The sequence below is a fragment of the Silene latifolia genome, chromosome 6 (assembly GCF_048544455.1).
Source record: "Silene latifolia isolate original U9 population chromosome 6, ASM4854445v1, whole genome shotgun sequence".
Taxonomy (NCBI): Eukaryota; Viridiplantae; Streptophyta; class Magnoliopsida; order Caryophyllales; family Caryophyllaceae; genus Silene; species Silene latifolia.
In genome coordinates, this window is record NC_133531.1 from 44,051,139 (window position 1) to 44,067,133 (window position 15,995).

General features: G+C 35.3%; 1 protein-coding gene across 1 annotated transcript; it reads right to left on the bottom strand.

Annotated features, from left to right (window-relative positions):
- Positions 1 to 299: 299 nt before the first annotated feature.
- On the bottom strand, positions 300 to 14,327 carry LOC141586773 (UNC93-like protein 3). The gene is made up of 10 exons (XM_074408101.1): positions 14,061 to 14,327; positions 13,807 to 13,970; positions 13,634 to 13,697; positions 12,894 to 13,007; positions 12,745 to 12,789; positions 8,686 to 8,936; positions 8,502 to 8,592; positions 7,332 to 7,444; positions 7,135 to 7,258; positions 300 to 665 (listed from the first exon to the last, which is right to left on the bottom strand). The coding sequence occupies exons 1-10, from the start codon at positions 14,229 to 14,231 to the stop codon at positions 474 to 476; spliced, it is 1,329 nt and encodes a 442-aa protein (XP_074264202.1). The 5' UTR covers positions 14,232 to 14,327; the 3' UTR covers positions 300 to 473.
- Positions 14,328 to 15,995: the final 1,668 nt, after the last annotated feature.

The following is a 15,995-nucleotide window of genomic DNA, read 5'->3' on the forward strand; positions in this document are numbered from 1 at the left end:
CACCAATTACACCTAATGATTGTTTCTTCGCATAACATACTAGCGCCATCGAATATACAAAAGAAAAAAAAAAGAATAGAAAGAAAAATAAATCAGTAATATCTGCCTACTACAAAAATGTCAAAAGAAATGCAGAAACGAATTGCAATGAGCTAGATAATAATTTAAAAAAAATAGTAGCAGCAGCAATAGAATATAAAATTATAAATCATCAAATGGCAGCAGGTGCATCTCCCCAAGAACAACGCATTGCAGGATGACATTTCAGAATTAAAAAAAAAAAAACATCAAGGTCTGTCAATCTGTATATCAGAAACTTAACCCCGGCACAATGCCAGGATGGCCTCGACAGAAAGATCTTAAAATTAATATCATCGAAAGAATAAATATACATGCAATAGATTATACACATTATGGACAACAGTACTGAAATATACAATTGATCTGGCCAGAAACCAGGTGATATACAAAGCTCAGCGTTCAGAGCGATTGGAAGAGAAAGCTTTCTCAACTCTGAGGATGAGGATAAAAAATGAGACCAAAGAAACACAAAGCGCTGTAAGCATGATAACAGCCATTATATGCAATGACAAATATGGTGTTAGGAAGAAGATAACCGCGATTGAAAAGCTCTGCCACACCTTCAGCTGTGCAAATGCTCCCTCCTGCATAAATCAACGTCCACAATATTTCAATGTCTGTGTCACGTAATACTACGATAGGACATGAACAACTTTTAAGATGTTGGAATGGGATTTTGTCGAGAATTGGCTCCGTAAAATGCAATTGAGTTCACATATGAGTGTTCCACATTCACAAAATGAAGGGAGAGTTCACTATTCTATCACCAATTGGTTTTAGGATCAAATCTTTTTGAACTTATGAAGTGGGCTCTCTCTCTCTCTCTCTCTCTCTTTGGAAACGGCCTAGGCCCAGGCATGAAATTTAAGTATCTAGCACAAAAGTTTAGCCCACGCCTACTACATCACTTATGAAGTGGTTTCTACCCGGGTTACTGAATTTACTCAATCCCCATCACCCCAACACATCGCAAATTGATCCAAATGTATTAAGTGTCCTTATTGTGCAATTTGACATTGATGACCTAAGATTTTACAAATTCCAGGTCATTAGCCTTAGTTTTGAACACTATCTCATTTTGCTAACCTAATGTATAATATAGTCAAATTACATCTAAACTAATTACAATCATCAACATGATAAAGTGCAAAATCAATAATAAGAATTATTATTAAAGTGAAATTCAAGTTGTATTGCAAAAAGGTTAATTTATTTTATTATAAACTGTATTTTTAGGATGAACTATTGATTTTATCCTTTAGGTCAACAAAGTGGAAAATAGTTCTGGCTCCGGGGCACCAAGATAGAATTAGTATGCATGAAATTTAACTGAATTTCAAGTTTCTAGCACAAAAGTTAGCACAAAATATAATCCCACGCTAGCACAAAAGTTCTACACATAGAATACTAACTAGGTTTGGTGCCCGGCTACGCCCGGGCTACCTTTATTTAACATTTAAATTTTATTTTCTATGAAATATGATACGCTAAATTTGGTTAACATATACATTTACAATTTATATCTTGAAATTAGGATGAGATGTAAAAATCATCAACAAATTATGAAGTCACGTTCACCACTCCTGTTAATATTATTACTTTCACTACATCTCTTGTTAATACAATTTCTTCGGTTACTGTGGTTTGTATAACTACTCATGCTATTTTTACGGTTAACCCGTTAGTTTTTTCAAACTCATGTATTTAAATAAAATTAATATTTTCTTAAAATCGAAGTGTTAGTTAATTTTTCATACTCTCTCCCTTGTTCCTATGTTACTTTCATTACATGTGTTGTGACTACTATTACTTTCCCTTCTCACGCCGTCATTATTTTTTTTTCACTACTCGTTTATTATTATTAATTTCACTACTCCCCTTGTTGCTAGTATGACTTTCACTACTCCCGCTGCTATTATTGTTGATTTTACTACTCACAATGCGTCGATTAGCTTACCAATCGATTCAACAAATATAATATTATTAGATTTATATATTTAAATAAATCTGAGATATTAAATTAGAATATTATTAAAGAGCAATCATTATTTTTTACTAATTAAATTGCAAATTTAATGAATTATGGAGTATTATATTTTTTGGAAATCTTGATTGATTTATTTACCTTTTAATTGTTTCCAAAATATAACATATTTATGTATGTTAAATAACTAACATCTTTATCTTTATACTAATTAATACCATAAGTGGGGCCTGTTTATTTTAAGGAAACTTTACCATATTCTAGTATTCTCTAAATTTATATTTCAACCAAAATTATATAATATTTACATTGAAGTCCTTTGTCCGGGTCCATCACATAGTGCTATGATTAAAAACTATATAGTATAATTAATTTGTATAGATTTATTTAATCACATTAATGTCCCTTGGTTCATGAAATTAATATATAGTACTAATATTGGTGCCCGGCTTCGCCCGGGCTACCTTTACTTACCATTTAATTTTTTTTTCCGTTCAATAAAATTACTTAAAGTTGCATAACCCATAAATTTATTATTAATATTTTTTTCTATGACATATCCTAATATTACGATGAAATATATTTTGAGACAAATTCACTATTCCCGCTATTAATACTTTACTCTTATTAATGAAACAATAGTAATAACATTTCACTACTTGCCTGTAATCATTGTTACTTTCACTACTCCCGCCGTAATTATTGTTACTGTCTTTACTGCCGCATTAATATTGATAATTTCACTACTCCTGCCATAATTATTGTTACCTTTCACTATTGCCGCATTAATATTGATTATTTCACTACTCTCGTTGTTGTTTCTACCACTTTCACTAATATCGCTGATAATATTGTTACTTTTACTATTCAAATGAGTGATTATTATCATATAACAACTATATCCAATGTTACTACAATTCTTTTCTTTGCTGACGAAATTACTTTTACTACTTAAGGTATGCAATTTTAAGAAGATTATATATTTATATAAATATATTACATAGATGCATTAAATCAAATCGAAAGAATTATGCAATATTATATATTATGGATCTAACTTGAATTATTTATAATTTATTTATATTATATTTCTTTATGTTAAATAATTAACATCCTTATACATGTAATAAACTATAAAGTTTAATAAAATTGCATAGATTTTAAATTTAATATATAATTTTATGATGATAATAATTAATATCATAAGTGTGCATCTTTATACTAATTAATTATTTTATTTTAAGGAAATTGACCATCTTCTAGCCTTCTATAAATATTTAGGAAAAATATCAAGCATCTTCTTTCATTTAGTCTCCTTTAAATTAACCATCTTAATTAATTATTTTATTTTATGAAAATTGGCTATGATAATTAATTATTTTATTTTAAGGAAATTGACCATATTTTAGTCTCTTACAAATGTTTAGGAAAATTTACCAAACTTCTATATAATTTAATTTTAACTCAAACTATATAATATTTGTATTGAGATCCCTTAATCGGGTCCATCACACGGTGCTAGTGATTTAAAACTATATAGTATAACTAATTTGTATAATTTTCTTTAATTACATTGAAATCCCTTCGTTTCTGAATTTAATATATAGTACTAGTATTAGTGCCCGGCTTCGCCCGGGCTACCTCTACTTATCATTAATTTTTTTTATTAAATAAAATTACTTAAAGTTGCATAAGCTATAAATTTATCATTAATATATTTTTCTATGACATATCCTAAAATTACGATGAAATAAATAATGAGACAAATTCAATACTCCCGCTATTAATATTTTACTCTTATTATTGAAACAATAGTAATAACATTACACTACTTGCCCGTAAACATTTTTACTTTCACTACTCCCACCTTAATTATTGTTACTATCACTAGTGCCGCATTAATATTGATAATTTCACTACACTCGCCGTAATTATTGTTACTTTCATTATTGTCGCGTTAATATTAATTATTTCACTACTCCCGTTGTTTCTAGTACTCTCACTAATCTAGTTGATAATATTGTTACTTTTACTATTCAAATGAGTGATTACTATCATATACCTATATCCAATGTTACTACAATTCTTTTCTTTACTGACGAAATTACTTTTACTACTTAGGAATGCAATTTTAAGAGGATTATATATTTATATAAATATATTACATATATGTATTAAATCAAATCGAAAGAATTATGCAACATTATTTATTATGAAATCTAACTTGAATTATTTATAACCTACTTATTATATTTTTGTATGTTAAATAATTAACATCTCTATACATCTAATAAACTATAAATAAAGTTTAACAAAATTGCATAGATTTTAAATTTAATATATATAATTTTATGGTAATAATAATTAATACCATAAGTGTGCATGTTTATACTAATTACTTATTTTATTTTAAGGAAATTGACCATCTTCTAGTCTTCTATAAATATTTAGGAAAATTATCAGGCATTTTCTTTCTTTAAGTCTCCTTGAAATTGAGCATCTTAATTAATTATTTTATTTTAAGGAAACTGACCATCTTAATTAATTATTTTATTTTAAGGAAATTGACCATGTTTAGGAAAATTACCAAGCTTATATATAATTTAATTTTAACCCAAATTATATAATATTTGCATTGAGATCCCTTAATCGGGTCCATCACACGGTGCTATTGATTTAAAACTATATAGTATAATTAATTTGTATAACTTTCTTTAATTACATTGAAGTCCCTTGGTTTCTGGATTTAATATATAGTATTGATTTCATGGCTAGGAGAAAACAAAAGAGAATCACACACATTTCCTCCACCCGTAAATACGTGAAAGCCTATTCTGCTTCAAATCACCAAGGCCACCGGTCTTCCAATTCTTAGATAAACTGAAAAATTGGGCAAATCAGGAAATGATACGATGGAGATTTGAAATCTTGTTTGCGGCCATGTCAACTGTTGAGCGAGAGTCATCTTAAATAAGACGGCGCTTAGGTACGATGGTACCAAGAGCGAGCCCAATGGGTCACAACCAATCCACATTTGAGAGGAGTAAGTCCCACGTTGGGGAAAATCAATCCCGGAAATGGGGTCAAGCAAACTCATTCAACTCCTTCTGAAAGGGAGTGGGTCACTAAGTCTCCACTTCAAATAAGCCTCTCACATGCTTCTTGTGCATGGTCCTCATCCTCATCGAATGTCTAAGTGTGTCCTCACAAGGCACGTCGCAATCTCTTAAGGACGTGATCGCTATAACCTATTAAACCGATCAATCCAACTAACATATATAACTAATTGACCTAAAAACTGATGAATGACATCTTATTTATTAAAAAGGTTCTACAGTATCGAGTCAACACATCTCACTTATCAATCATTCAAATAAATGGGTCATTCGTGTCGGGGCGTGTCCGAAGACGACAATCCTAACCCTAACCAGACCCAACCGTTTCAACCCAATTATTTAAATGGGTTACGTCGTCTTAAACCTAACCGTTTGTCGGGTTTGTGTCGTATTTTTTGGGTCGGGTCAATAATTGCCACCTATGCGCATGCCCCATCTCATATGGTAATGGGGTCTATGATTAAGACAAGTGGAGATGGATCACACTAAGAAAATGCAGGGTACCTTGGTACATGTTCGCTTTAAAGAATGCATGCGAAGGTATGTGCAGGAGTTCAGGGAAACTAAGGAGCATGTCCAAGGAAAAGAACATGGCCAATAGTTAAAGGGAACCAAGGGTGAAAAGGTTACACACTACCAATGGCGTTGTCGGGCTTAAAAGACGAAATTAGGGTCTATCTCGCGGGTGTGAGGTAGACAATAAGGGTAAGTAACCCAAGGGAAGAACGTTATAGTAAAGGATATAATCATGCCAAAGAGCCGGTTTGGCGGCTATGTGTTTGATTTTTAGGAAGGTCACCCTCAATAAAATGAGATTTGTAGTTGAAGAAGACAAGCCTTTGACAAGTTGTTTGAGATGAAGCTCGACCTAACTGAACAGGGTTGTTCATGGGATCTATGTTGAAGATTTTGGGCTAGCATGGACACAAATTAAGTGGTAGAGAAAGAAATGATCCACGTATTTCAACCCTTCAAGATTTACTTTTAAGCACCCTATAATTTATTTTCAAGTAGGTTTGTAAGTCATATTCAATCGGTTTTTCATGTGCGTTGGTGGTGGAGAAATTAATGATCCACATATATCAACCCTTCAAGATTTACTTTTATGCACCCTATAATTTATTTTGAAGTAGGTTTGTAAGTCATATTCAATCGTTTTTTCTAAATTTTAAGATTTCAGATTGTTATTTAGCACTTACAAGATTTCCTAGCATCATGAAGCATGTCTCATGAAATTTCTCTCTTTAAGAGATGCTATCAAAAAAATTCACTTTCTACCGAAACCTCTATAGTTGTTCATCACTTCATTGCTTATGATACCAGAAATCTCGTGCTTGCTTCCTTTTAAAGGTTTCATGCGTCGGATGTTGACAATCGAGACAAGGATTACTGCAGCACGACCATCAGACCTTGTTAACAACACTAGTGGGGGATCCCTCACTAGTGCTTCACCCTCAAGTTTGCATTCTTGCCGCGGGAATGTGGGATAAGGCAAGGAGCTTAAGTTCCTGTTCAAATCTAGGACGACGACACAGGGACATACATGCCTTATACTAGAAATAAAAACAAACAAATTATTGCTACAATCTGAAAGATGGCTTTCAGGAGATCATGTGGAGAGAGAATTCAAAACCAATCTCTCGAATTCCTAACCACAACACCTTCTCATTAGCGAACACTTCTCTATATTCAGAATACAGTCACGTCCTTAATACCGCCACTAAACTTGTTTCAGGTACCAATCATATTTTTAGCCTCCCGCATCAAGTGTAAAAAGTAGTTATGTCAGCATCCAGAAATCAAGTAGTCTACTTCTGAATTCTTATGGCTCAAAACAAATTATACGCTAGTGGAAGATCAGCTTGACTACTAGCTGAGGTAAAAGCTGTACTCTGTCGATAAAATCAGAAATGAGAGATGGTCATTTTTGGAATTAGAGATTTTTATACTTACCATGTCATGTTTGAAGAGCATCCCTAACAAAGCATTGATTTGTGTCATCAGCACACCATCACCAATACCAAGTGCTGCAGCCATCAAGAGAGGGGATACTATCCCGAGGACTCCAGTACTAGTGCTGCACCATATTATAAACAGGTAATCAGAATAAATTTTCACCAAACAAGAAATCATCACAAGAAGAACTTTACCTGTACAAAAGTAGAATCCAGAGCAATATAATAGCGTGAACTAAAGATCCACCAGCAATTATCCAAGTAACAGACTTGAGACTGGAAGTGAGCCGGCCAGCAACAAGAGAACACTGGTAAGAAGTTCAACAAAATATGTTAAACCTCTACCAGGATTCATAACATATGCTTATTATTGCAACAAAGCTGAATCTCGATATGGAGGTTATGGAGACATTACATCAAATTTGACAAAAATCAAATTTGAAGAGGACTGCAGATTGCAAGAATTCTGCAACACCACCAAAACGGAACAAGAGCTAACAATTTGCAAAGATGAGAAAATAGAAGTGACAATTCACGACTCATTAAGTTATCTCCAGATTCACACCGCCATAAATAAGCAAGTACAAACACGTATATGTCTTGTATTTTATGAAAGAGTTACACACATTGCTTCTAGTGGTGCATTTGCATTATTATACGTATGCTATTACAAACTCTTCAACCTAAAATTTTGTCAGATTTTTCCGATAAAGTTAGACAGCCGTTCTCTCTGGTGATACATTCAGTACACTTCTAGAAAACAACCCGGGTCATATTTCCTACGTAAATATCAGAATAAATGTTTTTTAGAGGTGCAAGATCTCATTGGATGTGACAAGTGACTTATAAGACTAGGTATCTATGCGTTTAGTAGGGAAATGGCTGCAATTCATAGTTCGAAAATTATGTGAGATTAACTACAAATAAAAAGTAATTTTCTTAACTACTTATAGGAGGAAATTAATGATTCTCTACCCTTATCGCAAGAGGAGGCAGACATCACGTCAGTTGTCTAGCAACTTACAAAATGCTACTCGTTATTTCAGCCCTTGGATGTACCCATCTCAACCAATTCCATACAGTTCTCATTAGTATAGCTATAGCTTAGGACTCTAACAGATGAAGTCATTGATAAATTAAGAACTTTTAAAGGTTAAAATCAAGTAACTGGTGCTTTCAAAGGGGTGCCCATATCCTTGCTTCAAAAAAAAAAAAAAAAAAAAAGATTCTTGTGGTGTACAAGGAGTCCTTGTCCTCTTTTCTTTCCCTGTTATGATAAAATAAATTTTCATCCAAAAAAAGTTAAGCAGACTCTTCTTATTCAATATATAAGCCTATTGTTATAGTCCAGAAATCCCTACTCACGATAGCATCCGCAGCCCCGTAGATTGCCATAGAGCCGCCAATACCAGACTCGCCAAGTGCGGGCTTTACGATTTCCTTGGTGAACTCGGCCCTAAGGAGTTCAACCAGAAATGAGATTAGTATCACAAATGGCCACAAAATGGAAATTGGAAACACATAAAAAAAGTTCACATAATTTATTTACCATACAAATGCTTGTTGTAATCCAGAATACGCAAAAAGGGGTATGATCAAGATAACACGAATATTGAACAATGGTTTGACAACTGATTTTGCAACAGATACCAGAAAAGCAGAGCACCCAATGGAAGAATCTTTAGGTTGCTCCTCAGGCGTACCATCTCTTCTATTCAGAAAGCACATTAATACACAACCTACAGTCATGATGCAAAGGAACACAATGAACAGTACATTAATACCACTGCTACCTCCCTCCTGCATTAAAATAATAAATAAATCAGTAACATGATGCTTTTCTGGCTATAGTGCGAGATGTTATACTATTGCTAATACGCCAAAGTCATGACTTTGGTGAGTAAATACAAGCCTTTGTATTTTAAATGACCATTTTTAGGACATCAACACTAGTTAAGATAAGATCAAGTTGCACGTTTTGCAGCCATGATCAAACAGCTGAACTACTGGGCAGTGTCATACAACGTACAAGAAAATTTAGTTTTAAAATCAGTAGTATTCTTTGGTTCAAAAGCAAATTCATACACGTCATCGCATATCAATATTATGTATATTGCATTCATACATGACATATAAGTCAAATTGATTTATTGCTCCTATTAGACACTCTTGCTTCATATGTTCATATAAAGGCTTACTACGAATCAGCAGCCATGCGATTAACAACATACACCAACTTATTATCACAATTCTTAAGTGAATTAAACTGTCTCACTATTTGCAACCTCAGCATGTACATGCATTTAAGAAACTACTTGTGACAAAAGAAAACATCAAAGCCAGCTCTATAAAACATAATATTCTCTCACCCCTATTGTTTATTCTTTGTATGGAGGCATTGTCTAGAATTTTCAAGGGTAGAAAGCATTACCCTCAATTTAGCTTCCATCCTAAGTGCTAAAGAATTGGACTGACACAATTGCTTTTTGTTGATGATCTCTTAGTTTTTGCGTGTGGTGATCTACCTTATCCAAGAAATAGTAGATCGCATTCAAAAATTATCCGAGTTATCTGGGTTGCAGCCAAACCCTGGCAAAACCATCATCTATTTAGGTGGGATGCATCCTACAGGTATGCCTCAAACTCTCCAAGCCACAGGTTTAAACACGGGTGTTTCCCTTCAGATATCTTCACTCTGACTACAGCCAAATTAACTTCTGAGATGTACCCTTCCCTTAATGTTAAAATCAAAACAAGACTACAAGAGTCTGTAACCGAGCCCCTCAGTAGACCTGGCAAACAGATCGGGTCTTGACGTGTTGTGTCCGTGTCCCTGTTAACTTTAAGTGGGTCATCACTCCTCCAACCCAAACCCGGCCCAATTACGTAAACAGGTTGTTTGTCTAAACCCTAACTTAACTCATTTATTTTATCATAACACATCCCAACTTGTTCAACCCATATGTTTTTAAGCAGTTGACCCAATTAAACTTTATAACCTATTAACCAAAAAATGATGAATGATAATTCTAATTTTTTATAGAGGTTGGTTGGACTATCATGTTAACCCAACAAAATTATGGCTCATTTAAATACGGAATTACTTTTTCACATCCGGATTTTACTCTTTCACATCTAGGTAGCACCAAAACGGACACGGACACGACACAGACACTTGATACGGCATTCCATGAAATTTAGGACACGGGACACGTTATTTAAATTTAATAAAATATATATTTTATAGTTATAAACATTCGATTTAATTTTTGTAAGTTTTTTATATTAAATTTAAATAAGTGATGGTAAAACTCGCCCTTGATTATAACTCATTTTCATCTCATCCAAACCCATCTTCTAATCAATCTCTTTCGACAACCTATTCATCGTCTAAAGAACATTTTTCTTACCCCAAATGATGTCCAAATATGACGGACACGCGTCGGACACGGCCCAAATACCGTGGACACGCGTCGGACACATGCCTAAATAAATGTACAAAGTTAGACACGGCTTTAAAGGTGTTCGACACGTTTCGCCTACACTTTCTCATTAATTTTCCATATAGTGCCCCTCTAATCTCAAACATAATCAAATTACCCTTTATTCTCTCTTTTTTCCTAAAATCAAATCTAATTACTCAAGAAATTCAATAATGGATCTTAATCCCTTAAAAGCTTTCATCAATTCTGGATTGTTCGATTATCTGAACCTTAAAATACCTTTTTCTTACCTAGCAATATTTGAAATAAAAAATGTCCAAAATTATTGAAAGAGTGCAATGATGAAGGCGGCAATGAGATGTAAAGATTATTGATATTGTATCTGAACAATCAGAATAGTTCGAGTATGGTAAAGAAATACAAGTCTAATAATGTGTGGCAAATGAATGACGGCTGGCAAATGAGAAACGAATGATAACATATGTTTTATGATTTCATCACCATTCCTCATTGAAATACGGTCTCAGGTTTGGAGGGGTTTGAACGGTGCCCAGGTGGTCTGGTGGGTGGGTTGGAGCAGGGGAGGGGATGCCAGTGGGTGGGTAGGGCGGCCCGCGGGGCTCTGGAGGGAGGGGTTGGGTGGTTGTTGATGGTTGGGTTGGTGAGTTGTATTGGGTTTTGGGGAGATTAAAAAAAATGACAAGGGTAAAATCGTAAAACCGTATGTGAAATAGTAAACTTCCTATGTGAAAAAGCACAAACCTAAATTAAATAAAGGGGTTATTCGTGTTAGGTTCGTATTAGAAGACTTCAACTCTAACCCGGCCTATATAATTTTCGTGTCGTGTATGTGTCAACTCAATTATATAAATGGGTCACTCACAACGTCATAACCTAACAAACTAACTTCCTCCATTTGATGATTTGATGTCTTGATGATATAGCTGAACTCTAATACTATTTCCACACACTTTTGATGAGCCAAAGATGAACATGCGAAGAACCCAATGGTTGTTGCTAGAGGGTCTCAGGATAGTTTGGTACTTTGGAGCTGGTCATGGGATGCTTGGGACACAAATTTGAAGAAGAGAAAGTCGTAAGAGACGATTTGGGAACATTGATCATTCCATTGGTCATGGGATTGTCCCAGTGGTTCCATCTCACGGCAGAAGTGCAGCAATATTTAGATGCAGGTCCCCAAATCTGGGACGCCAAATCCCAAGTTAGGGACGAGCATTCCCAAATTTGGGAAATCATGTCACATGACCGGGACACAGAAGGCAGAAAACAATTGCAGAAGTCCTGCCTAATAAAAACATATAAATAGCTTATTTCTTAGTTGTTTGATTACGTTATTCATCACTTATAGACGAATTCATTGTTTCCCAATGAATTTGCTCGTTACCAACCAAACCAACTAAACACAGTTTCAACCTGCAATAATGTAAACGACTTATAAAATAGACAGACGAATTCATTGTTTCCCTCTAGATTCAATACCGTACTTACCACTATAGTATCAGTTAGTAGTACTATAGGATTATTTGACTAAGGTGACACAATTGTTTTGAAAACTATCAGTGTGCATGTTTTGTCTTGCCTATAGGTGTGATAAAGGCTATTGATAAGCTTTGTCGTTAGCTCCGTTGGGGTTATCAAGTGTGCTAAAGGAAAATGGTATTTTTCAAGTCGAGCGATGTTATGCAAATTTCATGAGTCATAGGGATGGGGGCTTTAGCATTAAAGGAATTCTTGGTAGGAATAGAACTCTCATTCTGAAGTGGATTTGGAGACTCAATCATGGAGCTGAATCTATGTGGTTTAATTGGGTGAAGTACTGTTTGCTAAAAAAATGATGATTGGTGGACTGTTAAAGCTTTTAGTGCTGCCTCTGCAGGCTGGAAGAGTGGAAGCAGCTGCTTAGCATTCATTATGAGTTTGTTTTGAGAGTAGTAGGAGTGTCTAAAGCTAGGTCTCTGTTATTGCAGTGGAGCAGTGGACGATATCTGGGAGGTTGAAAGTTAAAGGTACCTACACAGAAACATGAAGATTTTACTGTTCTAGTTCACTTTACTAATGTACAAAAACCAAATCCAAATCTGAAAATAGAAAAGCATTACTAATTGTATATAACATCGATTTGAAAATAGAAAAGCAAGACTTACTGTCCCATCCTTTAAAAGGAAGAGTGCTATCAGATTACCAATGACCTGGACAAATAAACAATACACGTTCAGCAAGGAAAATATTTTATTTGAAAGTTCATTTAAGAAACATTATTGAGGGTTATTCTCAAGCAGATGATAGAATTTACTTGGTGAGTAGCATATATCCCCCAAAACTCTCCGTTGAAGTTACCGATTACTGTTCCATCATGTAAGTTGCAATCTCGTGCGTGGCTACATGCTGCGGAAGTCAAGTATGTTCCCTGGCAGCCAAGAGTAGTATTATAGAATAATCTGATAAATAAGTAGCTATCAATCAGTGAAGTAAGAAATGGAATAAAAAAGACAGTCTGACCTAAACTTATGATGAGACATGCCTCCCTTGTTAAGCTATACTCCCTCCCAATCATTGGAATCCTTGGGTTATTCTCAAAGGTATGATTCCAGTGAATGAGAGGGAGTACCTTAATTGTAAGTGACTCATTTAACTATAATAGTGAGACTTTTAAAAAATGTGACCTAAGTTAGCATAAAATGTGCACCCTTTCCTAAAAGTGAACATGCTTACTTACAAGGTTAGGTGGTCTACCCTAACTTGAAGGACAAGATGGGTTTACACAAGACTGAAACTTTTACACAGAAGTAGTAACTTTTTAAACTAATGGGTTGCGTAAATTTAAACGGATCACTTGTTGTAAAATTAGTCGAGATGTAGAAAGTAACTCCTTTAAACAGAAAAAACAAATAATTTTACAACTGCAGCTGACCTTTTCGATTAGATAGTAGTAAGGTGGTCTGATCATAATAAGGTAAAACGGTCTAACACAAAACATTATACAATAGTAATCAGGACAATTATTGCTTATAAAAAAGTTGTGAGCATGAGTACCTGGCCAACCCAGATTATTGAAGCAGAAAACCCCATATATACAGAAGCAGGCAACATTGTATACCTGTAGGGATGATCAGTTGTAAACACATAAAAACATAGCAATGTACAATAAGGCACACCACAAGTATACAAGACAAAGGTATTCAGATGATTAATGCAGTTAAAATTACCAGTTAGGCATCAAATTTGCAGCAGTAAATAACCAATATCCAGTAGTTCCGAGCATGAGGGAATTCTTTGATCCAAGTTTGCGAACAACCAAGGACGCAAACAAGGAAAATACCATGAAGGATACATACAATATCCCCAACGAAATTGTACCCAAATCACCTTCCTGAATGAATGTATACAACAAATAAAACATCATTTTTGCATAATAAAATAAATAAAATAAATAAAAAATAATGTTTAAAAAAGAACTCACGCCATTGACTGTGCTCTCGAGGTTCTGAACAGCACCATAAGCAGAAAAAACAAGCAAGAATGCTAAGCTTAAAACATGAACGTCTCTATTATGAGTCGTTGTTACGGATTTCACCGGGAAATTTGGATCAACTAAAGGTAGGCTTTCGTCACCCGCATCAGGAATGTCCATTGTTGATCTGTAATCAGTCAATCACCGATTCGATTCATTAAAAAAATATAACGGATTACGGTAATACAAGAAATTCAAACTGACTAGACTGACAACCGGGTCAAGCGGTTCGGATTCAGGCATGTATTTTTAGATCACAAAATCTCATTGAAGACGGCACCGTATCCGTCATTTTGGAGTGACGGATACCATTTTCTCTCACAAATGACCCAAATAGAGGAGAGAGGAAAGCACATGGGGGTGCCCCCACCTTGTCCCCCCTATCCGTTTTGTGAGTGGCATTACCCGTCACTTGCTCCGACCCGTCTTCAGCAAGACTAACTGTTTTTAGATTTGCAACCATTTGGGCGTTTTTGGGTCTATTTTTATCGAGTTCAGCTAGTTTTTCAAAAGAAAAGATCAAACGTCTTAAATATTATCGCACATGGTAAATAGGACAAATCTTTTATTTTTATCTAATGTATTCTGTTTTTTTACCAGTCTTAAACTTAAGACGGATAAACTCATCATAAATGAGATTTTGCGGTTATTTGTCTATCGAGTTAGTCTTCCTTAAAACAGAGGTATTAATAGAGTTATATAGTGTCGTATTTATTTATGGCCGAGCCCACGGCCCGTCTTGAGTAATATTGAGTCGAAACCCTAAGCGATATGTACTATATATTGATATGTCGTATAATGGAAGAGGCAAGCTATGATTTACCTTTGCCTTCTGTTGCATCAATTTTTACTTGGTCTTCTGCCAAGTCCGTATTCCTCCCTTCGTTCTGTAATTTTGGCTCAGGTACCTTTTGCCTTCTGTTGCTCGGGCTTTCAACGTGATTTCTCAAGAAGAACGAGTCAGAGGCATTGATCGAGCCAATGACTCGGCTGCTGAAGTCTCCACATTCAATGTCAAAGCACGGTTTGACTCTCGCCAGCCGCCTAAAGACCCGTCTCAAATGACGCGAACTGAACGACAACAACTGCGGTGCAATAATTGTAATCGCAAAGGACACGATCGGAGTATGTGCTTCGATTTATTGGATGAAATACCTGAATGGTGGTATGAATTGAAGGGCATCAAGCCTCCCGTGGTGGTAAAGCTAGTCGTGGCCGTGGGGTGGGAGAGGTAACTCCTCACGTTCCCGTGATGAGGGCGGCAATAAGGGAGACGTTGCAGGTTCGTTGACGTCCAGTACAGTGAATGCTACACCCACTGCTGCCGGTATGTCTTCACAAAACGCTTCCGCTTCTCTGGTAACCGTATACGGTACTCCTACTCATACTCACTCCGGTAAGTGGTTACTTGATACGGGTTGCTCTTATCACGTTACGGGAAATTTTGCTTTCCTGTTCAATGTGAAAAATATACCGAGAAGGGTTGTGGGTTTACCCGATGGCTCCACTGTCTACGCTTCGAAAATAGGGTGTGTCGATGTGACTCCCCAATTATGCCTTGACTCGGTTTTGTTTGTACCACAGCTTCACTGTAATTTGATTTCGGCATCACAATTGTGCGATGCCTTGAACTGCGAATTTATTACTAATGCCACTTCATGTATTATACAGGACCGGGGTACGAAGGAGACGATTGGCATGGGTGAAAGGCAAGATGGACTATATTATTTGCGGACTGATTACGGGAAATTGAATAAAGTTGCAGCTGAGTCTTCTTTGAGTTTATGGCACGCACGATTGGGGCATCCATCAGAGCATGTTGTTAAATTGCTTCCTTTCTTACGTACTAGCAAACAAACATTGTCAAAGCCGTGTGAGGTTTGT